The sequence below is a fragment of the Alexandromys fortis genome, unplaced genomic scaffold, assembly GCF_014885135.2.
Source record: "Alexandromys fortis isolate MF-2015 unplaced genomic scaffold, M_Fortis_MF-2015_v1.1 scaffold_18, whole genome shotgun sequence".
Classification (NCBI taxonomy): domain Eukaryota; kingdom Metazoa; phylum Chordata; class Mammalia; order Rodentia; family Cricetidae; genus Alexandromys; species Alexandromys fortis.
The window spans coordinates 16,691,507-16,717,078 of record NW_026067897.1 but is presented as its reverse complement, the minus strand read 5'-3'; the positions used below and the strand labels follow the sequence as shown (position 1 = coordinate 16,717,078).

The 25,572-nt window shown below is 48.3% G+C and overlaps 1 protein-coding gene and 1 long non-coding RNA gene across 2 annotated transcripts; one reads left to right on the top strand and one right to left on the bottom strand.

The window, feature by feature from the left end:
• Nucleotides 1-4,018: 4,018 nt before the first annotated feature.
• Klf4 (KLF transcription factor 4) lies at nucleotides 4,019-8,831 on the bottom strand. The gene is made up of 5 exons (XM_050118936.1): nucleotides 8,337-8,831; nucleotides 8,098-8,218; nucleotides 6,522-7,506; nucleotides 6,246-6,410; nucleotides 4,019-5,137 (listed from the first exon to the last, which is right to left on the bottom strand). The coding sequence occupies exons 1-5, from the start codon at nucleotides 8,339-8,341 to the stop codon at nucleotides 4,962-4,964; spliced, it is 1,452 nt and encodes a 483-aa protein (XP_049974893.1). The 5' UTR covers nucleotides 8,342-8,831; the 3' UTR covers nucleotides 4,019-4,961.
• Nucleotides 8,832-22,413: 13,582 nt separating this feature from the next.
• Nucleotides 22,414-25,252, top strand: LOC126486540 (uncharacterized). Its single transcript, XR_007588147.1, has 2 exons — nucleotides 22,414-23,003; nucleotides 24,107-25,252. It is a non-coding gene; the product is annotated as an uncharacterized lncRNA (long non-coding RNA).
• Nucleotides 25,253-25,572: the final 320 nt, after the last annotated feature.

Here is a 25,572-nt window from a genome sequence, read left to right as displayed (position 1 = left end):
GTGCTAAGAAAATAAAGGAACTAAAACAAATATAAAAGCATACTGCATAGTAAAATAATAAAGTGATAAAAACAATAAATATATAAAAGTGTTTTGTAGGACTGGGTGGTACCTTTGTCAGAGAGAGAGAGAGAGAGAGAGAGAGAAAAGAAAGGGTGTGGGTGGTAACTTTGTCAGAGAGAGAGAGAGAGAGAGAGAGAGAGAGAGAGAGAGAGAGAGAGAGAAAGGTGTGTGTGTGTGTGGGGGGAGAATCTGGTCGAGATTGAGAGAGACACAGCGAGAGAAGCCAGAGTTTCCCATGGAACAGCTTCTACACATTGCATTGCCTGGTTTCCCTTATAAAGACTCATAAAGCTGGGCATAGAGGCATGCACTCATAATCCTAGCNGGGGGGGATGATCTGGTCTGTATTGTGCTAAACACAGCATCAGAAGCCAGAGCTTGTAATGGAGCAGGTGGCTGGCACTCATTGCTAAATCTGGAGACTCCTAGTGTTGTCAAAGCACAGCAGGTACAAGAACTTGTGTTAATATATTTCCCATGGAACAGCTTCTACACATTGCATTGCCTGGTTTCCCTTATAAAGACTCATAAAGCTGGGCATAGAGGCATGCACTCATAATCCTAGCACTCTGGAGGTAGAGGCTGGAGAATCAGGTGTTCAAGGACATAGGTCTCTCTTTCCTCTCTCTCTATATCTATGCATATATATTTGTATAGTATGTAAAAATTGTTACTCTCCAGTTGTGAAATGTTATTCCGTACTGTTTCAAACAACTTTTTTGGAGGAGGTGTCTACAGAGGGAGTTTGAGACCAGCCTGGGATACATATTAAGACTGCTTGCCCCTTCCCCAAATGAAAACAAAACTGGAGAATGCAGCTCAAATGGTGGAGTGCTCGTATGGGTCTTACGTCTTCAGCATCATCTAACCCAGGGGTTGTGGCACACATCTGTAAACCCAGCACCTCAGGGATGAAGGCAGGAAGATCAGAAGTTCAAGGCTGTCTAGGGACTTCCAGGTCAGACTTAGATACGCAAGACTCTGTCGCAACACAAGAACAGCAAAACAAAACCAAAATGAACAGAATTGCAAATCCCTTCTGGCAGGACGCGTATTTTGACAGAATAGAAGTCAGCCTACATGTCTGTTGACAACAGGAAACACTACAGTTAATCCCCTTGTGTAAGCATGCCAGTTAAAATCTAGGACATATAAAATTAAGTGTCATAAGGAAAATATAATAAGCAGGCATCTCAATTATTAGTTGCTCTCTGATACGTGTGAGTGGTTCCGTAACACTGCAATGACACGCAATGACAGGGCATCTAGCGCCCAGAGCTGCTAGGCGTGGGAGGAAATAGTTCAGCGCTATGTGTGTTGAATAAGGTTTTGTCCTGTTAGGTTGAGAGCTCTCCCCTTCTCATTTGAGACACTGAACTTACTACTTTTGCAGGTTAGAAAAAGCTAATGTGTGCTGATGTTTCCCAATGGCAGCAGACAGTTTTGAATACATTTGAAATGTTTTGATAGTTTATGCGTAAGATGGTAAAGATCATTCAGAAAGCTGTTTCTTCCTTTTCTTCTTCTTTTTTTTTTTTGGTTTGAGACAGAGCCTCACATACTACAGGCTGGCCTTGAACTTCTGATCCTCCTGTCTCAAGCTTCCAAGTATTGGGATTACAGGCATGTACCACCATGTCTAGTTTTATGCAGTGCAGCGGATCAAACCCAAGGCCTCATGCATGGCAGGTGAACTCTCTGCCAAATGAGTTACAGCCCAGCTGGAGCAAAAAATTTCCACAGAGCAGCTTTGGGCCTTAAGACAGGAGGATTCTAAAAGCTACCCACTACTATTTAATACAAAGAAAACATGCAACCCTTGTCTTTTTAAGTCACTTTTTTTTTTTTTTATTTTCGAGACAGGGTTTCTCTGTAGTTTTTGGTGACTGTCCTGGAACTAGCTCTTATAGACCAGGCTGGCCTCGAACTCACAGAGATCCGCCTACCTCTGCCTCCTGGGTGCTGGCATTAAAGGCATGCGCCACCACCACCCTGCGTCAGTTTGATTGTTAAGAAAAAGCAGGTGATTTTATTTTTATTCTTAGACAAGCAGTTTCCCCACACTTATTCTTATGTTTGTGGGGGAGGGTAAGTTTGGTCCTCAAATCCATCGGGACTGAAATTTTAAACCAAGAAAACTGGTATTCACATTTCCGTGTTTCCTTACAGTCCTTTTATTTCCCGTTGTTCTTCCTGCTCAACACACACACCTAAACCACCTGTGATGGTGAATATCTGTAATGCCAGCCCTGGGGTGGCCGAGGCAAGAGGGTCACTGTGTTAAAGGCCGCGTTTACACTGCAACATGCTCCAGGCATGCTTGGGCTATAACACGAAACCCTATTAAAAAGAAACAAGCAAGCAACAAAACAAAACAAAAACGAAAAAACAAAACACCCCCCCCCAAAAAAAACCCAAAAACACCCCCCCAAACAAAAAGCAAGCAGAACAAAATAGAGAAGGAAACCCAGCTGGGAATGATAGAGCGTGCGCGCATGCGTGTTATCCTAGCTGGGAATGATAGAGCATGCGCGCATGCGTGTTATCCTAGCCCTTGGGAGATAGGGAGCCGGTGATGAGTACGAGGCCTTCCTCAGCAACACGGCTAGATTTGAGGCTAGCCTGGGTTACACGAGACAAACCCAGACTCAAGTGCGTGCACATGCAATTGGCGTCACATTGTTTATTGTGCTGTAGCCTGCTTTTCCCACTTAACATACCGTGGACATTTTTCCATGTCATTAGGTTTGCTTTGAATATGTTCTGGCCACATAAAATTCCATCCTCCTGATGCACCTGTTTTCGTTTAAGCAAAGACACATGCTGTGTTTTTCAATCATGCTGGTCTCTTAAATGTCAATGAAAATACTTTGGGCTGATCTCCCATGAGCCTCTTGTGAATGTGAAGTGCTTACGTCCCGTATTGAAAGCCTGTTCCCGTGTCAACACGGCTCTGGACACTAGATACAGCGGATAGGTAGCAAGCACTCTGAAGACTGTGCCAGTCAGCTTCTGCTCCCTTGAGCTTCTGAGTCGCCCACAAAGGCTTTAAAGTGTCTACAGGTGTCACAGGTCCTTTTCCAGTTTGTGACAGCTGAAAGTAGTCTGTTTCATTTCCACCTCCTGGGACAGCAGTTAGCGCAGCCTTAAGCTTAAATAACCTCAGAGGCAAAACGCTTACAAATTTACACGCACACCGCTTAGAAGTTTTAATTTACGAGCTACGTGAATTTGAGCACCAGGAAGGGTTTTGCTACCTCCAAGGTTTTGCTCAGGTACATACACCCCACCGAGCCACACTCTCTCGGCCCCAAGAGTGTGAATAATTTTGATTGTTTCCATGTCTTCCGAGAGACTGAGGAAGCTTTAAAATAAGCTGTAGGCAGTATGTTTTTGATCTCTTTAGGGATAACAAATGAAGCATAAATGAAGCCCTTAATCCTCCGGAGGGCACTGTGGAACCACATTCCACTCCTAGGGCTGTTTGCTTGGGGAAGGCTCTTTTGTTACTCAGATTCTGTGGGGACTGCAAGACCAGGCCTCCAGAGAAAACTTTTCATAATTTCATTTACTTTAAAAGACAAAATGTAATTAAGTGTGTGTGTGTGTGTGTGTGTGTGAAACTAGAGGGTTCAGGTTACTGTAGAGTGCTCTCTGATAAAACTGAGCAACACAGAGCATAACTGAGCCATGTGCACCTGGAAATGCGCACTTGGGTAAGGAATTGTCCTTTTGTATTTGTACGGCGCAAACGTGAACCACGTGTATAATTTCCCACCCGTGTAGCTCTCAACTCCAACACTACTTAATGCAAAACTGAGTAGCTTCAAAACAAATTTACATTCTCTGTCAAGGTGAAACTGGCTGTCCAGCATGATTCTCACAAACCCTCCTCCACAGCCGTGTTCATGTGTAAGTTCTTTTCCAAGCCGGAATCAAAACAAAGAGATTTCTGTTCAGATAAAATATTATAGGTTTATTTAAAACTTATTTCTCACCTTGAGTATGCAAAATACAAACTCCACAAAATGTTCATTTTACTTTGTAGTTTACAAATATACAAAATAGAAGTTTGCTTAAATTTATATTACATATTTATTAAGGCAAGGAACTATATAGAAAAACACATTTGTTCTGCTTAAAGGCATACTTGGGAATAAACCATTGTACAAATTATTGCACATCTGAAACCACAGTGCATAACAGACTGTCTGCATAAAACTGTTACAGAATAAACCAGGTATATTTACCTGACTTAGGTCATAAATGTAGATCGGAAGACAAAAATAGATTTTCCTTGTCAAAGTATGCAGCAGTTGGAGAACTTTGGCTCCCTCATTTGGTACCTTTAGAACCGCGACTCACCAAGCACCATCGTGTAGGCTATTAGAACATGTTCTGTACCTGAATTGCTTCCTCTTCCTCTGACAGAATAATGGCTTTTTAGAAGGCAAAGAGCATACAAGGTGATCTTTACATGTATATTGCATCATCGAAACACAATTCAAGGGAATTCTGACCTTCCCTCCCCCGACTCATTGATCTAACGTATACCCTGATATCCACAACTTCCAGTTGCCCTTGGCATTTTGTAAGTCCAGGCGTGTTCAAGTTGGAATCGATATTGGAATGACAGAAGATCCGGTCTCAGACCCCATCTCTTTTGTGAGTTTTTTTCTTTATTTTTTTTTTTTTTTTTTTTTTTTTTTTTTTTGTTTCGTTTTTTGTCTCTTGGACTCTTCTGATTATCCATTCACAAGCTGACTTGCTGGGAACTTGACCATGATTGTAGCGCTTGCCAGCCGGGCTCCTCCCCTCGTGGGAGGACAGTGTGAAAGGTTAAGAAGAATACTGAACTCTCTCTCCTGGCAGTGTGGGTCCCATCCACTCCGTGGGATTTAAAAGTGCCTCTTCATGTGTAAGGCGAGGTGGTCCGACCGGGAAAAGGCCCTGTCGCACTTCTGGCACTGAAAGGGACGGTGCCCTGTGTGTTTGCGGTAGTGCCTGGTCAGTTCATCCGAGCGGGCGAATTTCCACCCACAGCCATCCCAGTCACAGTGGTAAGGTTTCTCACCTGGAAAGAGAAAGGGAGAGAGGGCTGCTAAAGCCATGGCTAGGATGATTCGCCCTCTAAAGACTAGAGGACAGAGAGAAAACCAACTTCCGGGGCACACTCCACCCTCTCAAAAAAAACAAAACAAAACAAAACAAAACAACAACCCAGGAATGCCTTTATGACACTGAAGGGTCACGCTGAATCAGATGATAAATATGAACAACGTGTGTGAGCTTAAACTCATAAACAGTAGTTAGCAGCAATGAAAGATGCAAATGCCCACTCAATAGAACTGATGTTTTCATTCGTTTGAACCTAGCCAGTCTTAGAAATGGCCTGGGAAACGGTTGGGAGTTATTTCTGCCCAAGCCAAATGTATCCTATCCCATTAGGCTGGGTCCAAGATGCCACGGGTGGCTAATTTCTCCGGCGGAGTCATTCCGGTTGTTTTAATAGACACATTGGCGAAGTCTTTACCCATGTAATGACTACCTTCAAATGTTTTGTCACTCTGAGACGGGGGTTCTTGACCAGACTGGCCTGAAGAACAACTGATCCTTTCAACCCAGTCTCTTCAGTGTTCCTAACTACAAGATCGAGTGTCACCACAGCCAGCTTGCAGGGACAACTTTAAACCATACCCAGCTTGTATCGGCAGTTTTAAAACAGAATCCCCAGGAACCACAGCCATTAAATTCTTGGAATGTAAATCCAACCTAATTATTTTAAAAGACTAGAATAGAGCTAAGGGTACAGAGATCTAAGGAGAGGCGGGAACAACCAGGAAAATAATCTGCAACATTTTAAACTTTCCTTTTCAAGATACCACAGTTTTGCATTGCAAACTACAACTTCTCGCTTACCAAGCTAGGAGGGGCAGGCACACACAGGAAACTCCCTATCTTTTAAAGGCCCGGTGAGAAACTGCCCATTCAGGCAGCAGATAGCATCCATCAAGCAAAAGGCTTCTGGGCAAAAACACAGGCGCCTCTTTGCTGCCCTCCTCTGATCCAGGAGATGGAGGAGAGATACACCCCAGCACCCAAGAAAGCCCTAAGGAGTCCACAGCCAGCCTATCTATGCACAGACAGACAGCAACCCTCCTCCACAGCGCTGGCCCCCTCACCTGTGTGAGTTCGAAGGTGTGCCTTGAGATGAGAACTCTTTGTATAGGTTTTGCCACAGCCTGCATAGTCACAAGTGTGGGTGGCCGTTCTTTTCCGGGGCCACGACCTTCTTCCCCTCTTTGGCTTGGGCTCCTCTGGCAGGCAGGAACCCGGTGGCATGAGTTCTAGGGGTAAAGAAAGTGGGGGGGGGTCAACTTCATTCTGGAGTCTCCGAGAACCCCCCCTAGAGGCAAAACTCCTTAGCAGCAGCTCTACCGATCCCTTCCCCTACTGACCTTGGTAATGGAGAGATGGGACTTGAGACTGCATCTGGTCTGGCAGGAAAGGAGGGTAGTTGGGCCCCGCATGGGGATGAAATCCTGGCGGAAGAGGCAGGCCAGGGTGACAGTCCCTGCTGCTCAGCAGTTCCTCGGGACTCATGGTAGGGGTAGTCCTGGTGGGGAGTTGCCGCCCCAGGGAAAAGTCGTGTGTGCTGGGCCGGTGGCCATTGCTGAGCTGGGGTCCAGCGCCCAAGTGGGTCTCTAGGGACCGACCGACGGTGCAGGAGGAGACCGACTCTTGCTTAATCTTTGGGCACATGCGCGGCGGGCCACCGCTGTAGGGCGCCACCACCACAGGGTGGCTGCCGTCCGGGCTGCCTTTGCTAACACTGATGACCGACGGGCTGCTGTACTCGCTGCCAGGGGTGCTCAGCGACGCCTTCAGCACAAACTTGCCCATCAGCCCGCCACCTGGCGGCTGAGGCTGCTGTGGCGGAATGTACACTGGGTCCAACTCCGGCCGCAGGAGCTCGGCCACGAAGCCGCCCGAGGGGCTCACGTCATTGATGTCCGCCAGGTTGAAGGGGGCCGTGGGAGGTGGCGCAGACTCTCGCGGGTAGAGGAGCCCTCCACCTGTGTTGCCGGCAGCCACGCCCGGGTCACCTCCGGCCCGGATCGGATAACTGAAGCTGCAGGTGGAGGGCGCGCTGGCAGGGCCGCTGCTCGCCGGGGAGGACGAGGATGAAGCAGAGGCCGAGGTGGTCACAGTGGCAGCCACCGATTCCTGGTGGGATAGCGAGTTGGAGAGAATAAAGTCTAGGTCCAGGAGATCGTTGAACTCCTCGGTCTCCCTCCGAGGCAGGAGGGCCGGATTGTTACTGCTGCAAGCTGCTCCAGCTCCACCGCTCTCCAGGTCTGTGGCCACCGTCGCCGCCAGGTCGTAGGGGCGGCCGGGAAGTGGGGGAAGTCGCTTCATGTGAGAGAGCTCCTCTCGCCAACGCTGCCAAGGGCAGAGACGGAGTGAGAAGCAGTTAGTGGTAGCCCCCCTGTTGCCACCCCTAGTATTGACTCGGTGGGTGAAACACACTAGCATAGGAACTGGACAGGACTCCAGGTGCCAGGGCTGCAGTCTCAGCCAACACCCGGGTAAGAGGCAGCACGTCGGTTCTACCTCAAATTGGTGCGGCACCTCCGCCAGCCCAATTCTCTTACCCGCCCCAGTCGCCCACAGAATTGGGACACTAGGACACTGTGGTTTTCTCCCCATGCACTAGAGCCACCCGGCCGCCTACGCGTTAAGCTCACTCGGGCCCGGAGGGTCTCGAGCCTTGGCCACCAATGGTCCGCATGCGCCCACCCCAAGGCCGGGACGCCGTGCCGAGAACCGCTGTGCGCCCCTGGCGGTACCGCAGTGCCGGGACCACACGCACTTAAGGCCGACTCAGGGGCCGAGGAGCTACCCTGGGAAGGCTGTAGCGTCCCAAAGGAGGGCAATCCTTGTCTTAGCCAGGGGCTCTTAGTGACCCCTGGATCCCGCCCACCCACCCCATCCCGTCCGCAGAAATCTACCGGGCACTAGCGCCACACTCACGTTATTCGGGGCACCTGCTGGACGCAGTGTCTTCTCCCTTCCCGCCGGGCCGGACGCGAACGTGGAGAAGGACGGGAGCAGAGCGTCGCTGACAGCCATGTCAGACTCGCCAGGTGGCTGCCTGCGGGCCGGGCGGGGCGCACAAGGACCAGGAGTCAGGGGCCACCCTGGCCACCGCTTTGAGGTTTCCCACCAGACCTCATCCCCCTTCTGTTCCCCAAGCCCAGCATCTCACCTACCTCATTAATGTGGGGGCCCAGAAGGTCCTCCGAAGTCCGAAGAAGAGAGAGGGATACCCAAACCCCAAAGTCAACGAAGATTAAAATCAACTTTAGAAACGAAACCCCAAACCAAAACCCCCAAACTGCCCGAGATCCTTCTTCTTTGGATTCAATATAAACCGGAGATGTCTTTTTAAAAAAGTTCCTTTGTATACAAAAATGCTTAGAAAAGTTGTAAACTCTTATAAAAATAGACAAATCAGCAGGGCAAATAAGTAGGTCCGATGGCCAGGCTGCACGCTCTTGGACTCAGCAGTGTCCCCCACCGTTGTCGCGGCCACTGTGGCTGTCGGCGGCTCAGGGGCTGTGGTCCGGGCGGTGGGCGGGCGGCGCCGCCAGGTGAGAATGGCCGCGGTGGCGCGGAACTGCGAGCTGGGCGGTGGCGCGGGGTGCGGAGTCCTGGGGGCTGTGCCGGGTGCGCGCGGCCATGGGCGCGGGTCACGGGCGGGTGGCTGGGTGGGGGGCCAGAGGGGCGGGGAGGGGCACTCGGCGGCTCCGGGTGCCGCCGCCGCCCGCCACCGCCTCTGCTCCCCGCGCGCCCGGAGCCGCGCTCGCTCTCTCGGCCGGGGAACTGCCGGCGGCCGCTGCGCGCTTCTTACTTATAACTTCTCGCTCGTTTGCTCCCCGCCTCCTCCCCGTGGCGCGCGGGGCTCCGCCGCCAGGCCCCGCCCCCTGCCTTTCTTCTCTCCGCCTTCCCGCCGCCCCCCCCGCGCGTTGCCATGGCAGCTAAATAAACAAACTCCACGCACGTGGGGGCGGGGGCGAGGGAGGGGCACGGGCGGGGCGGGGCCGGGCCGTGACGCCAGCCGGGCAGCTGGCGGGCTGGAGCCGTGCTGACGCCGGCGGCGCTGGCGGCGACGGCTGCTCTGGCGCTGGGATCCCGGTGTGGCTTCCGTGGCTGCGCGACTTAGGGTCCTCTGCGCGGCCACGGTCGGTTCCCTGGGCTCGAGAGCCCTGCCGCGGGAACCCTGGCAGGGACGGGGTTCCGGGAGGGAAGGCGGCGGCGCGCCCCTACTCTTGCTCGCGGTTGCGCTTGTCGAGTCGTCTGCGCACCCAAGAGCGCGATTATCCGCGTGACTCATCCAGCCCGCCCTCCCTAGCATACGCACGCAGAGGCCGGGCTGTGTCGGCGCTGGGCCTAGCCTGGCGCGGGTGCCCGTGGGGCCTCCTGCAGGGTGGGGGTAAGGGCTGGGTGATGGGGGGCTAGGAGTGTCGGTAGCTCCGGGGAGTGTGTCGCTTCTGCGATGGCGGTAAAAGGCCGAGATTGGGCACGTAGTTATGGTTTTGATACTGGAAGGAGCAACGAAGGGAGTGGAAAGGTTCCAGATTGACTTGCGGGAAGGGGAGCGCGGAGAGGAATCGAGGCGGGGAGATACCTTTCACCAGGGATCTCAAAGCTCTTTACAAGCTACGCACTCGCACTCTCAGTTTGAAGATGAGAAAAGTGAGTCATAAAGAGGTGAAGCGGCGAGGTAAAGGTCATAGGACATTTCGCTCCCTTCAGTTTAGGTTCCGAGCTGGCCAGCCGGTTCAAAGGGGCTTCGCTGGGAGGTGACCGTGTTCTGGGAAGCGGAGCATTGCGATGGGACCCTAGTTCTCCAAAAGTGGCATCCCAGGCCCTTGCCCACCGGGAGGAGAAAAGGAATCGGTCTTTATTTCGGTCTCCTCTTCCCATCCCCACTACCTTCTTAGTGCGTGATCAGTAATTTTCCAGCCGGGAAATGTTTTCGCCCTCATCTCTACAAACAGTACTTTTTAAAAAAAAAAAAAACCAACCCTCAAAACGTGAGTGTGGTGTTCAGTATCACTTGCTAACGTAGACTAGGTGTTTACTTTGGATTGGGGAGAAAAGAGCTGGGCTCCCGCTGCCCTTCAAGGTTGAATCCCCTCACTCCAGGCGGAGTCAGCGGAGGGCGGGGGTTCGGTTGGAGACGGAAGAAAGCGAAAGGGGTCGATGCTCCAGTACAGGCGGCGTGTACCCTCATGCCACGTCCGCTGTCGTTTCACCTGTTTGAGTCTCGGAATCCTGGGACCTATATTAGTTTTCTTCGGAATATTTGTCATCCTGAATTTTCCACTTCTGGCTGACCACAGACGCGTTCTTGGAATGCATCTCGTCCCAATGAAATGAGGCTGCCCAGTCTGTAAAAGGGAGATTCAAGCTGGGCGCCTTGGAGGAGCGACTTTTCATTCTTTGAGTTTTGGCGGAGGACTGGGAGGACTTTCGGGATATGGGGGTGGGGAAGAGCGCAGCTTCTCCTGGAGATGGAGCCCCTCCCTCATGTGACCTCGAGGGGTTCAACCCCACTCCCACGGGACTAGACCAGTTTAACTCTTGAAAGCTTTACTCTTTCAAATAAAAGAACAACAAAAAGAACACCTGTTCCCATCCCCCCACCGTCATTGTGATGGCAAAAAACCGACGTGGAACGCTAGGAGTGGGCCCTGTTTGGAAAGTGAGCCAGTTTAAAGCCAGAGTCCCAAACCCCTGATGAACTTGGATGAGCCCGTGCCTGACAGCCACCACCCTTAGGATGTAAACACCTATGTCAGGAGATGGAATTTACGACTTGGGCTCTAGGTGGTTTCAGCCCCGTTTTTTATTTACCTAGGACAGTAGCCCTGCCCCCTCCGAGGCTCTCACCAAGTAACCACCACAATGAAAAAAACAATATTTCGCGGATGAATTGGAAAGCCACATTATTATGTCATATAATCAAGGCACGGCTCTGAAACGCAACTGAAAAAGATGGTTTCCCAACAGCTTTCTGGAGTATAAAAGCCAGCAGGCAACTCTCGGGTTATTCTTGTGATTGCATCATAGAAGGAAATCTGTATATTCATCCCAGATTTCTGAAAGAGTTGTGAAGTTCCAACTAGCTCACCTCCTTTCAAGGCAGGTGCCGGGTGTGACAACAGGTTATGACCCCTCCCTCTCTTCGAAACAGGTAGGGCCAGAAGAGTTAAATCCCTGCCCTATGTAATTTATAAACATGAGGCTGTGTAAACCTTTGATGACTAAATTGCACTCTAAAATAATAATAATAGAAGACACCCTTTAAAGAAGAATTAAATACTGGTGACTTTATTTCAGCAAACTCATATTACAAGTTTTGTGGTATGGAAGTTAATTATTGATGTCCTTGGAGCTTTAAAATCATTTTTTTTCCAGCACAAACTGCAGTCTTTGGCAGATGATGTGCTGGGAATGGCCAGTGCTGGGGGATGAATGCCCAGCCGTAGAGGACTAGGATAGGTGGAGATGGCTGGGTGGGTGTTTCACGTGCAGACTCTAAACCATAGCAGTGCACAGGTCTGGGCACATGGAGTACCTGGTTACCTTTGCCCTGGCCTGACTTTGCTGTGCATAGCTGCCAACAGGACTCAAGGAAAGGTATTTTTAAAAATTACTGTGCAGAGTTTCAGTGTTGCCCAGTCTGGTCTGGAACTTACTATGTAGCCCAGCCAGGCCTTGAACTCACTTCAGTCCTGTTCATAAGTGCTGGGGTCATAGGCACCAGTCACCAGGCTCAGCAAAACCTGCTTTGTTTATTTTTGTTTTTTTTTGTTTTTGGTACTGGGAGTTGAATACAGGGCCTAACTCCAGCAAGGTGAGCACTCTGCAGCTGATCATCCTTGGGTTAATAGCTGCTTGTTCTTAAAGGCAAGAGGACAGGCCCCAGTGACTTCTGTACAATGCCAACGGTGAGGACTTGAACCCTTGACAGGCACCAAGTCGTTTTCAGCTCCTGTTGCTGTCTTTTAAAGGCCACCCTCATTTAAGCGTCACCATCTGTTTGGTTTTTGAGACTTGGCCTTTCTGTGTTTCCCAGGTTGGCCTTGAGTTTCTGGGATCAAGCATTCCTTCTGCCCTAAGCTCTTGAGTGTCCGGAATTGCTGGCGGGTTCCACCACCAAGTCCACCGTGCTTGGCATGACCTTCCTTCAGACTTCTGCAGAGGTTAAGAAAAGTGGGTTTCAAAAGTCGGGCATGATGGTCCATGCCTGTAATATCCTGCGTTGGAAGGCTGAGGCAGAAATACCTAAAATTCAAGGCCAGACTGACTGACTTTGGCAGTAAAATGTCTTGGGAAGCAGTAGTGGGCGAGGGGTGGGGGGTGGGGGATGGGGCCGATGGGGGATGGCTTTAACACTACATTTTCTGATTTAACTCTACTGGTTTGTAGCTTGGCAAGTGACCTCACTTTGCCCGTTTCCTTTTCTATAAAATGGGGATGTTAATAGAAGCCAATTCTTAGAGTAATGAGGCTCTAATTAGATCATCTAAAGAAGTGAGCTCAAGTCTTGACACTTAGGACTTAATAGGTCTTAGTGTTACCGGTTTTCTCCAGGCATCACGCATTTCAGATGGAATGGGGACCCCTGTCTCGTCCGCTGCGGTATCTCCAGCTGCTCATTTAGTAGCTGCCTAACCCATGGTTGTGCTCTGAGGACTGCTGCATGAAGGAGTCATGCACTTTCCCCTCATTATCCGCCCCCCCCCATCAAAACCAGTCGGCTCAGACTCTGACAGCTACGGCCCTCTTCCCCAACTTTCTATGGTGGAGCCTGGATTTTCTTCAAGTTCTTGCTCATCTTGCCCTAAGCACGCAGGCATTCACCAAGGTTGGCAAATTCGATTCCTAAATCGCCCCACTGTTTTCCAACTTCCTGGCTACCTTGTTCAGCTTTTAGTCATGGCTGTAGTCTCCAGATTGACCCCCCCTCTTCAGGCTGGCTGCCTGGAACTCTCTAGGCAGCAGAGGTAGAAAAGGATGGCCTTGAACTTCCAACCCTCCCACAGACACACCTGGGCGCTGGGATTGTAGGGGGAAACCGCAGAGATCACTTTATGCTTATTTGGTGCTGATGATGGAACCCAGGGCTTCACGTATCCTGGGCAAGCACTCTGCCAACTGAGCTACATCCCAAGCCCTCTCAATAGACATCTTTGCCTAGAGAAGAAGCAAGACCTAGCTGCTTACCCCTGGCTATATCAAATGCTTCCTCCTCTGACCCTAGATAAACGTTCCAGAATCTTCCCTAGAGACTAGCTGAAGATTCTTAAGTCTCAATTCTTAACCCATGCATCTGTGATGTCTGTTTTTATCAGGTGTTTTTCCTGTCTGGAATATCTTCTGTGCTGGGTTCTAATTACAGTCAAAACCCAAAATTGTTATTATTTCATAATTTTCCATATTATTTATCCATTCTTATTTGTTTATTGATTGATTGATTGATTGATTGATTTTGTGTGATACACATATAGAAGTAAGAGGAAAACTTTCCAGTGTTGGTTCTTTCCTTCTGGCATCTAGTGTTCAGCCTCTGGGACTGAACTCAGGGTGCCTGACTGGGCAGTAAACTCCTTACACTCTGAGCCTCACTGGTCTCCAGTTCTTGCCTTATTCATAGCGTTCTCTCAAGTCCAGCAGGGTGGGAATTAATTTTCATCCCTTTTATTCCTCCACCCTCTTCTTTTTCCTTTTGTAAAGTTCTGTGATTGAAAAAAAAGGTTAAAATCCTTGACTTTGTTTTCCCAAAGCTCACGAGCAGCCTGGGCCTAGGTATTGTACTAAAGGAGCTGGACAAAGCTCGCGAGCAGCCTGGGCCTAGGCATTGTACTAAAGCAAACTTGAAAACACAAACAAAAATAACCAAAACCCAAACCAAAACCAAATGGAGTCAACTCTCTTCTGCAGCCAAATTCATTGCCTTTCAAAACCCAGAACTTTGAGTATTGAAGTTTTTAGAGCAGAAAATGAATCACAGACATTTAAGAATCAATTCTCAGAAATTTAATTAAAATCTCTTTCATGAACTCTTAAGTTTGATCACTTAAGTTGCATGCACACACACAACATACGCGCACACACATAATACACATATGTGCACACACACATGCGCATACACACACCACACACGCATGCACACACATACACAATACAACACACAAATGTGCACACATGCACACACACACTTCACACACACACACATGGTCCAATACATTCTTTAGGTGATTTACAGAGGAAATTTAAAATGAATGAGATTACCAATTATTTTAAAGACTTCTGATGTTTTGTGTTGTTTTTGATACAAGTTCTCACTCTGGAGCCCAGGCTGCCCTTAAACTCATGGCAGTCCTTCTGCCTCAACCTGGACGACAACGCTGAGATCACAGTCTGAGGTACAATGTTCTGTTTTAGTTTCTTTATTCTTATTCTGGTCTTTGAGGTAGGGTCTCACGATGTAGTCCTGGCTGGCCTGATTTCAGTAGGTCATCAAACTTAACCATAGTTCTCCTTTCTCTCTTCCCAGTGCTGATAGAGAAAGTTTGCCCTGACGTGCCTGACTAGGTTTCTTATTCTGTCAACCCAGAAGAAATTACCTTTTGAGAGTAATATATTACAATAATTACTTTTAAAAAAGAAATTAGGGGCTATTATAAGCCATCATTAACCATATGATTTCTTTTTAAGCACCCAAGAAGAATCCCACTGGATACAATATTCATTTGTAACATTTAAAAGTTGATGAGCTGAATAGGTGAGGTGGGACAAAGCCTGTAATCCCAACCGTTGGGTGGTAGAGGCAGGAGGGTCAGGAATGCAAAGCTATCCTAAGTGACAGGAGACTGTTTCCAGGAAGCAAAATGACGAAAGGAAAAAAAAATGAGTTGGACATGACCACACACATGTGTGTGCACACACACGCACACACACACATGTGTTTCAAGGCCTAAGAAGATTAAAATGAAAGTTGGAATTTTCTTCTTGACCCTGTCCACCGAGTTTTACTTCTTCTGAGCGTAGGGGAGACTCTGCTCCAAAGGAGAACTGACCTGTTGTCCAAGATTCTACCTTGTACAGCTGAGAGCCTTTGGTGCCTGGATTTTCTGCTGGGGACACTCACCTTTCAGAGGAAAGCACAGTTTCCGGGTGTCAATCATATTGGAGATATTTTTCCTTTTCATTAGGCAAAGTGTAGGATTTAGGAATGAGTTGAAAATGAATGCTTCACACCCTGAGAAATGCAAACAAGAACCAAGCCGTTCTGTGTTTAATTTTCTTCTCGGTCTGTGGGCCAGAGGATAGGTTATTTTTGCCAATATGACTTTAGGTCCTTTGAGCCAGGGAAATGGTTTTTTTTTTTCTTTAAAAAAATTAACAATGCATTTGATTGCTCTGGTGGTTCTTTTCTTTGACATTGTGTTTTTTAATCAGTGCTAACGTCCTGGCTTGTGGGAAGAGGGCTGTAAAGACGACTAGAGCCAGCGTTCAGAAAGGGGAACAAAAGGCTGGGAGAGCTCTGTAGCAGGGCTCTGCATGTCTCATACTGCATTTGATGCACAGGAGCCAGTCCAGACGCTTCCTCTTCATGTGTCTCTATCAGGAAAGACCAGTGTCGGCTGCTAAGAGAAAGCCCCTTCTCCCCCCGCAGTGTTACCTCATCTTGGTAGATCTTGGTAGACCGTCAAGGAGGGACTCCATTCAGAGTGAACTCAAGTCTGTAGATACATTTTTTTCTGGCTGCTAAATTTAACCAACCGAGTTCTCCGCGTGCCAAGTGTTGTGGGAAACGTTGAAATGTCGAATTCAACGTTCGGATGTTTCTTCTGTTAGGACAGAAACTCATTTGCATGCCTTTCAAGACAAAACAGTACTGTTGATTTATCCAAGGACAGATTATCGCATCTTGAGCTTGGTTCTTTGAACCATTTTGCTGTAACTCATTTAAGCGGGGTGGGGTGGGGGTGGGGCTTGACAGAAGTCACTGGCCCGTGGAAGACGGGAGAATGGTAGGAAAGAAAATCCTGCCAAGACTTCCAGGGAAATTCATGAATGAAGCCACCCAAGGATTCAGCCCGAGACCTTGGTGACCTTTAGCACACTGACCCCTTAGTAGCCGTGTATTTAACTGTGAGATGGGTCACGAGTCTATCTGTTTCACAGGCTGCTGTGAACACTAAGTGAAATGGTAGACAAGAAAGGTGCCACTACTATTACCTTGGCCCCTCAGTCCATGAGACTTGACATAATCACTTCTGCGGTACCCAACACTGGGCCATGATGCACTGTTTTGGTTCAGAGATTGGAATGCACTGTCTCCCGGTTGTGGTCCTCCGGTCAGTGTTATTGCAGGCGATGCAGGAGTCTAGGACCAGGTTCACCTAAATTTCAGAGATGCTTTTTTAGCTGGGGCCAGTTGCAAATTGAGACCCACACTAAACGGGTTGGGGTCATAACTGGCAAAGGCGTGTGTTTTTGTTTTTTGTTTTTGTTAAATCCAGAAGATCTATACAAACTAAGAGCTCGCTAGGCATGTTGGTAGGTACGCTTCTGAAATCCCAGAATTCCAGAGGTGGAGGCAGGAGCATCAGGAGTTCGGGGTCTTCTGCAGGTCTTGCCTTTTGATTCCATCCTAGTCATTCCAAAAGAGATCCAGAATGTCAGAGAGCATTTATGGATTATACCATGCTTAGCAAAAGTCCTTTGCTTTGATTAGTATTTAAGGGTAATATTTTTTTTGAAAATAATGCCTGCTTAGTTTTGTTTCTTAAAGAAACAATCAATGTGTGTTTTAATTAAAAAATTCCAGCCTACCACCTATCCAGATATGGCCTCAATGAATAGCTTTCTATGTAAAATTTCAGAGTTCCTATATTAGTATGCATATGGAAATTATTAATTTTTTTGATGCGATATTCTTACATAGCCCAGGCTGGCCCGAAACTCAGTATGTAGCCCAGGCTGGTCTCAAAGTCAAGATCTTTGTCTTACCCTCCTGAGTTCAGGGATTATAGTGACGAGATCACAGGCATGGGTGTCACCATATCTGGCTCTCGTCTTTGATTTTCTTTTAGTTTTGAGACAGGGTCTTACTTTGTACCCCAAGATGGATTTGAACTTGTAGAAGCTCTCCTGCCTACCAGATGCTGAAGTGATTGGCACACACCACCACACCTGGATCTGGCTTCTCTTCTCTCTTTCCCTCTCTCCCTCCCTTCCTCCCTCGCTCCTCCTGAATCTCCCCCCCCTTCCTACCAGGAATATACCACCCACTCACGTGAGCTACCTGCCCCCACCCCATCTATGAACTGCTCTGCGTGCTGCCCAGGGCACATGTTACGATTTTACTCTATATTGTGGTTTAAATCTGAATGGCCAGCAATAAGTCAAAATTTTAAGTCCTTGATCCCCAACTTAGGACCTTGTTTTGGAGAAACTGGAGCCTTTGGGAGGCAGAGCCTGGCTGGCAGAAATAGGTCGTTAGGGGTGGGCCTGTGCACATTGCACTGTCCTCTGGTTTGAGCCCCTGCCAGACCGTGGCCGTGTGAATAGCCGTCAGCACAGGCTCCTCGAACCCTGAACTGGGCTGCCATCTCACCCTCCCCACTGTGGAGGACAGAAATCTCTCAAACTATGATCCCCAATAAACCTTTCCTTTCTTACATTATGTCTGCCTGGCAGTGTGGTCACAGCAACACCAATCTACCAGTATCTGCACGGGTAACCATCTGTGTTACTCAGACCTTTACGGCAGGAAGCTTGCACTTCTCCCTAACTGTAGAAAGATGGAAAGTGTACCAAATTAGAATGGACATGGAGTAGCCCTGCCCTAGCTCACATAAGCAGAATCAGGGGCCTGGTGAGCAGAGGGTACTCGCTCTTTGCTGGCAGGGCAGCATGAGAAAGCAGGTGTCTGGACACTTGTCTAAGCTCAGGCATCAGACCACAGTGACGAAGGAAGCCTGTGGCGTGTGCTTCAGGGAGCCCTCTTCCCACCTGTCTCGGCACACACCCAGGCAAGCAAGCCCTCCCTGGGGGCTTCTCAGAGCCTGGATTTGCCTAGGAAGTTGGCATACCTCATACCCACAACCCCGCACAGTGGATATTATCCAAGTTTGCTGAAGAAGTGGGGAAGCTGGAAATGAATATCAGTCATTTCCAGCCCATCTTGAGACCAATCCATCACTGGGAGGCTTGCACCCCCACTACTCTGCAGGCAGGAATCCAGGTGGGCAGGGCGAGTCTCCTGGGTCTGACTAGTCTCCACTCCACAGGGAAGTGAGAGATTTCCGGGGAATACCAGAGACATCTGGATGACCCCCCTCTCCCACCAATACCCTAGTTCAGTCACAAGAATCAGCCTAAGCCACATGTCACAGCTATGTCCCATTGACTCCGGATCTTGGTTATTCAGGAGAGGGCTGCAACTGAGCACAGTCCTTTGCTGGCTGAGCCCCTGTTCTGGAATGTCTGAGCTGTCCAGCACGGCCAGTGTGTAAATGTCAAGTAAACATCAAATTCAAGTGCAATCTAACCATTGTCCTGGAACTGTTTGCTTTAGATATAATAGTTAGCAGGAAGAGAAGAAGGAGAGGCAGGGAGAGAATGTCACTCCATAAAGCAAAACACGAACTCGGTGGACCCTTCCTCTGCCGACGTGTTGAGAAGCCTGTGACATAAATACAAAGCTCGCACTCTGTGCTGTGAAACTAAGCGCGTTTCTTAGCTTGTAAAAAAAAAAAAAAAAAAAAGAAAAAGAAAAAGAAAAAGAAAAAGCTGAGATGAGGGAACATTTTCCAGTCAATCACACTGCAGCAAGTCATCCTGTTGAATCTGTGACTCACAGGCGGACAGTGTCAACAGACAGACGAGCAAGCCCAGCGTTATGACTTCACTGGGGGATGAAGCAGAAGCTGGGATGAGACTGGGCCAGCTCTACCCAGGCTCCTAGCTCTGACAGTACATAGCCAGGGAAACACTGAACGCTGGGTAATCACATTCATTGTTCCTGTTGATTTCTTGTCTTTTAGGAAAGAACTCATTTAAATTTGACTTCACCTTTTTCTGCCTTAAACATAGAGGTGGTAGTGGGCCTTCCCCAGGCGACAGCTGATGGAGTGTCTGTGTCTCCTGTGCTCCCTACGTAACATCCAGTCCTTATCCTCACAGCAATGCTAGGAAGTCGAGATGTTTGTAATATTTTATTTTACTTTATTATCGTTGTTGTTATCATTACAATTTTACTTTTTGAGGCAGGGTCTCACGTGGCCCAAGCCAGCCTTGAACTCAATATGTAGCCCAGGGTCACTTTGAAATTCTGATTTTCTTTCCTCTACCTCCTGAGCACTGGGAGTGTACAGGTGTGCACCGCCTATAGCTCATTTATGCCATGCTGGGAATAGAACTCAGGGCCTTGTACATGCTGGGCAAGTACTCTACCAACTAAGCTACAATTCAAAGCCTTTAATTTTATGTTCTAATAAGTGCTAGGAATTGAACCTAGGGCCTCATGTTTCCTAGGTTAGTGGAATATTACTGAATGAGGCCCCCAGCCTTTTGTGTTATTCTACAGGAAAGAATATTGAGTCACCTTATAGACTAGGTGACTTTGCAAGGTCCACCTAATGATTTTAACCTATCTATCTCTTGATTATTCTACTGTATAATCAATCTTGTTTTGCCTTTTGTTTTTTAATGTCGAGTCTCATAGAGCCCAGCTTGGTATCGAACTCTCGATCCTCTCCTTCCTGAGTGCTGGGATCATAAGTGTAGGCTACCAAGCCCAGCTTTCTGTGTGACTTCAGTCTCTCATTTTGCTGACTGACTGTGAGCCAAACACTAGCTTAGGTACTGGGGTTCCCCACATGAATAAGATGTACTTCCTGCCTTCAAGGAGCTCAAGGCCCAGCCAAAATGCCCTTGGAATTTAAGATAGCTGTGCCATGCTTGCATTAGGTTGCTGGAAAACCAGCTCAGATAAAAGAAAAAAAACTAGCACCAGGAGAGCAGCCGTTTATTTGCAGATGTCTCTGGAATGCCTATGGGGAGAGCAAAACCACAAAGAGATAATAGACCAGGGACCAGGGTACAGGGGGCAGAAACCACTGACCTGAAAACAAAGCTCCAGTCCCTCAGCTGCTGGATGTCCTGGGCAGCAGGGAGAAGCTTAATGTTTTCTTTTGTCTCACCACAGAGCTGATACATGCCGGGCTAGGGCCTGACCCGTGAGCCGGAAGGTCTGGGCTCTAGTCTGGACTTGGCTGCTACACATGAGCTTGGGTCAGTCCTCTGATCAGTTGGTACCCTGGAAGAGGGAGATGGAGCAAGTCTAAGGCTCAAGACTGGTGTGGATGAATAGATGAGTTCTTGACCATTGATCTTTTCTTTTTTCTTTTTTGGATTTTCGAGACAGGATTTCTCTGTAGCTTTTCGGTTCCTGTCCTGGAACTAGCTCTTGTAGACCAGGCTGGCCTTGAACTCACGGAGATGCGCCTGCCTCTGCCTCCTGAGTGCTGGGATTAAAGGCGTGCGCCCCTCCCGTCCGGCTTGACCATTGATCTTGCTGGCCCCAGTCAAGGTATTCCCCAGGTAAGAAACGAAAAGAGTGGCCGACCTGCTGGCTCTTAGGACTGCAGCATGCTTTCGCCTCCACTTCCTTCTTTTCCTCTTCCTTTCTCTTCTCCAGGGTCTCACTGTGTAGACTAGGTTGACCCCCTTCTTATTTAGCCTCCCAAGTCCTTGACTTAAAGCCTGTGCCATGCTCTAGATTTTTTGAGACAGGCAAGTCTCAAACTATTTTTAAGGATGACCTTGATCTCTTTGCTTCCATCCCTTGAGTGCTGTGATTACAAACATGTAGAACCATGCCTGGGTTGTGAGCTGCCCGGGGTTGAACCCAGGGTTATATATGTGTGATACGGATGCTGGACCAGCTGAGCTAGACCCTCAGCTTACCTTAACTCTCTTTGCAGCTCTGCTGAAGACCAAGTCAGAAAATATCTTTGAGGTTGATATGATGTCTTGGCCTGCAATCCCAGCACGTGGGAGGCAGAGGCAGGAAAACCACCATGAGTTTGAGGCTCGCCTGTAATAGGGTGAGACCTCACTCTAGAAACAAGACTGTAAGTCAGGACCAAACAAAACTCTATGTGTGATTGGTTGAAAAACCCAGTTGTCTGCCTAGACAAGCCCAGTGCAGAGCGGCTTGGCCTTCATTTTGATTTAACATCACCCATTTCATCTTCCTTTCCGTGGTCTCTGCCTTCTCCAGACTCCGAGAAGCTGCCAGCGTGTCTGACACCTCAGTGACGCCAGTTCTCTCCCCTGGCGGGGCAGTTTCTTTTTGAAAGGACATGGCCGACTCTCTCCTAGAGTATAGTTTGAAGGATTTTATTTTGGCTGTGTCTTGCTTGCCAAACCTTTACCGGGTCCAGAAAGTGAGGGTGCTCCACTTACTGTTCTGAAGTCCCCCCTCCCCCCCGCCTTTTGGCAAAGCTTGCATTACCATTGTAATAAGCCTGAAAAAACAAACAGGAGATTTTGCAGCAGTCTTCATGCCAAGCATCCACCCCCTCAAAGAACTACACAAGAGTCTAAGAGCTAAGAGGCCGAATGCACATGGGTGTCTAAAGCAAATGGACTCCTTCGTTTATGAAGTTGGTTTAGGGAGCACCATCCATGTGTGTGGCCCAGAGCTGGACACCGAGAAGGAATATCAGCTTAAATAAGGATGCGATCCTAACTCACAGGGAGCTGAGAGCAATCGAATAATCTCAAACAAACTGTAATGAAAGAACTGCTAGTTTGGAGGATGCAGTGTTAGACATCTTTCTGTTAGTGTAATTAAATGCAATAACCAAGAAGACAAAAACTGGGTTTCGGCTATGGATTAAGAGGTCTGAGTTCACGCTATTTTGGCCCCGTTTGTCCTTGTGCCTGTTGAGGCAGCATGCCATGGAAGCAGCGACAGGAGAAGCTGCTCACCTCATGAAAGCAAAGAGACAGAGGGAAAAGAGGAAAGGCTAGGCACAACCATCCCTGAAAGATCATGTTCTAATGGCTTTAGATCTCTCTCTCTCTCTCTCTCTCTCTCTCTCTCTCTCTCTCTCTCTCTCTCTCTCTCTCTCTCTCTCTCTCTCTCTCTCTCTCTCTCTCTCTCTCTCTCTCTTTTCCCCCCCAAGATACTCTTGTTCTATAGTCCAGGCTGGCCTCAAAATCACTGTGTAGCTCAGGTTGCCCTCAAGTGTACTATGATACTCCTAGCTCAACCTGCACATACTGAGATTATAGGCTTGAGCCACCACATCTCAAATAGATCAAAGGAACTGGCCGAGCCACGGCACTGAGGTCCCAGCTCTGCGTCTGTGGTTGTCCAGTTGGACTATTTCCTTCTTGCTTCCCATTCATCTGTCCCACGGCCGCTAAAAGCCTGTAGAAGGAACTCTGCAACATGCTGAGAAGTGCAGAGAAGAACACAAATGCTATACTTTGTGTTGTCAAGAAGCGGAGTCGACACCAGGATCTGCAAAAGAGACGTGCTTCGAGCACCTGGCTCATTCCAGGCATGGTGGCTGTCATCAGGAAGATGAAAGACCACACATGCTGGCAAGGATATGGGGAAAGAGGAACTCTTACTCATTGCTGGTAGGAACATAAAGTCGAGCGACCACTGTGGCAATCTGTATGGAGGGGCCTCAAAAATGGAAAATAGAATCATAAGCCCCAACTCTTTATAACTTAAAACTCTTAGGTCGATTTCTCACGGGTACTTGCGTGTTCACATGCAGCAGCTGTTCACTTGGCCAGGAGGTGGGAGCAGCCTAGATGCCCGTCCACGGGTGAGTGAGTATGGAAGTTGTGTGTACCTTACAATAGCAGGAAAATGGATGGAACTGGAAATTATGGTAGGTGAAATAAGGGAGTCTCAAGAGAGACAAGTGTGAATGTTTTCTCTCATAGAGTGAACATAAATCTAATTAGATATAGCAGTGTATGTGTGTATTTACATGAATGTTTGTGGATCATGGAATTCAAAAGAGGATCATGAATGAGGAGGGAAGGAGGGTGTAGATGGGGTGATGGAGTACAGGGAACTGAAGAGCAGACAGGGAGACCAACAGGAGACAGAGGAGACCCGAGGGAAGAGAGGAGTGTGTGTGAGGGTGGAGAGTAGGGGAGGGGATGATGGAGAGCAAAGTGGTAAGGGAAGTAGATGTTGAAGATGCCACGGTGAAACCCAGTGCTTTGTATTCTAACTTAAAATAATAAAAACAAAACAAAACAGCAGGTAAGGGATCTTGCCACCAAGCCTGATGACCACTCAACCTACTGGGCAGAAGGAGACAACTGACTGCCTGCGCTGTTCTCTGATCTTTACAGGTGCAGTAGGCTTAGAGTTGGGCAGAGTGATTCACGTCTGTAATCTTAGTATTTAGGAGGCTAAGGCAGAAGGATTGCCGTGAGTTCAAGGCCAGGCTGGGCTAGAGCATGAGGTTCAGATCAGTCTGGGCCACACATTGAGGCCCTGTCTCAAAACGGGACACCAAAACCAAAGTAACCCACCACACACACACACACACACACACACACCTGTCACCAACAACACAATCACCCACCCACGCAGCCACTACCTCCACCACCACCAGCGTACACACACACTCACCCACCCACCACCACACACATGCGCGCGTGCACACACACACACACACACACACATCTACTCACCCACCACCATGTACCCACCTACCACCACCAACAGTACATGCGCGCGCACACACATACACACACGCACACACACATGCACAGGCTCACAAACCCCTTAATCGCTACTATTGGACTTGTTCTACAGGAGCGGTCATGGACACCTTGTTATTTTATCATGACATGCTGTTAGTGCTTTAAAAGGACTCATGAAGAATGTATTTTCTTTTCCTTTGTAAAGGTAACAATGAAGAAATAGAAAACCAAGCCTTAAAAAAACAAAAATAAAGAGAAAGAAAGGAGGAGGGAAGAAACAGAGCAAATATGAAACAGGGCCGCCATGACTGGCTCCCAGCTTCCTGGCAGCCAGGACAGAAAAGGAACAAATCCTGCCCCGGCAGTCTCATCAGAAGGGAAGAAGCCCATGGTTATTTTGGTCCTTTAAACCCCATGCTCAGTTCTCACCTGGAAGCCCGCATAAGGACATTGATAGACACAATAATTAATGTTTTTGGCAAGCGCTTTACCGCAAATGCCAATTTTTGTCTGCCATTTCTTGTGCAGGCCTTTAATTAAGGTCAAGGGCTTAACACTGAGGCAGACATCGGTGAGGGCTTGGCTAACCTGGTTCTACAACCACCTGCAACACAATGCAGGCTGGGAATAAAGGGCTGCTTAGCCCTACGAGCGAGGTCGAGCCGGAGCTCAGAGGACCACGTGGTTATCCTTGAATCGGAAAGCGAAGCAAGCTCTGACAAAGGAGGCAGCCATTGGGACTCCATGACTGGAAGTCAACATGTCAGAAGTGGGGTTTGTGCACAAGTGCAGGGTCTTGTGAAATGGAAATGCCTGGCCTGTTTGGAGAATGTCAAGTTGTCTGGAGTCGAGAGAAAGATGCTAATAAGACTTCCATTAAATAAGTTGGGTTTGCCACTTGGACATTTTCTGGTTCTTCCAAGACAACTTTTTTGTTGAGTTAAGCGAAAATGAATGAGAATCAGATGGACCACATTTCTCTTGAATACACACGGGCTTAACAATGAAGGGGGAGAAAGAACTTGACAGAATTTGTCCTGGCTTCTGCCAAACCCAAAGTATTTGAAGAATCACACACAGGACGCAGCTCGAACCCAAACACATGCCCAGCTTCTCCAGCTCCTAATTGCAGCTGCAGCCGGTTAATACAATGAATTGTGCCCGTGAAAATGGGGTCTGAATGCAGGGGCCATGTTAAAGGGAATGACTGCTGCAGGCTGGTGAGCTGACCTCACCCTCCAGGAACCAGTTCATTGCCTCGCAGGGAAAGAGAGTGGATCAATGTGAAGTTTTTTAGACTATTGAATCCAGCTCTCTTTAGAGAACAATTAAAGTCTGTTATTTAACTTCATTGTATCGTGTGTGAAAGGGATTCAGCTTCTCTTGTTTCCTACATTGGGTATACAAAGGGGAAGAAATATGCCTTGCCTCAGGGTCTATTCACCCAAATGGGTACCCAGTGGGAGCTGGGGAGGGAAAGAGAGCTAGACTCTGGTGTACTTGTATTCTAATTCTGAACTCATGGCTAGAAGATCATTTTGTTTGAGAACCAGAAGGAACCTGAGATCCAGAGAAGTTAACTGGTTTGTTACTTGACCACAGCTGGCTGTTTTAGAGTAGAAACATAAGTCTAGAGTGTTGATTCTACCTTTGCTTTTCTCTTTTTAAAGG

Coding starts and splice junctions, on each gene's coding strand:
- Klf4 (XM_050118936.1), bottom strand. Junction 7,507..8,097: donor CAGCAGGTGCCCCGAATAAC/GTGAGTGTGGCG, acceptor TGCCCTTGGCAG/CGTTGGCGAGAGGAGCTCTC. Junction 6,411..6,521: donor CCCATCTCTCCATTACCAAG/GTCAGTAGGGGA, acceptor CTTTACCCCTAG/AACTCATGCCACCGGGTTCC.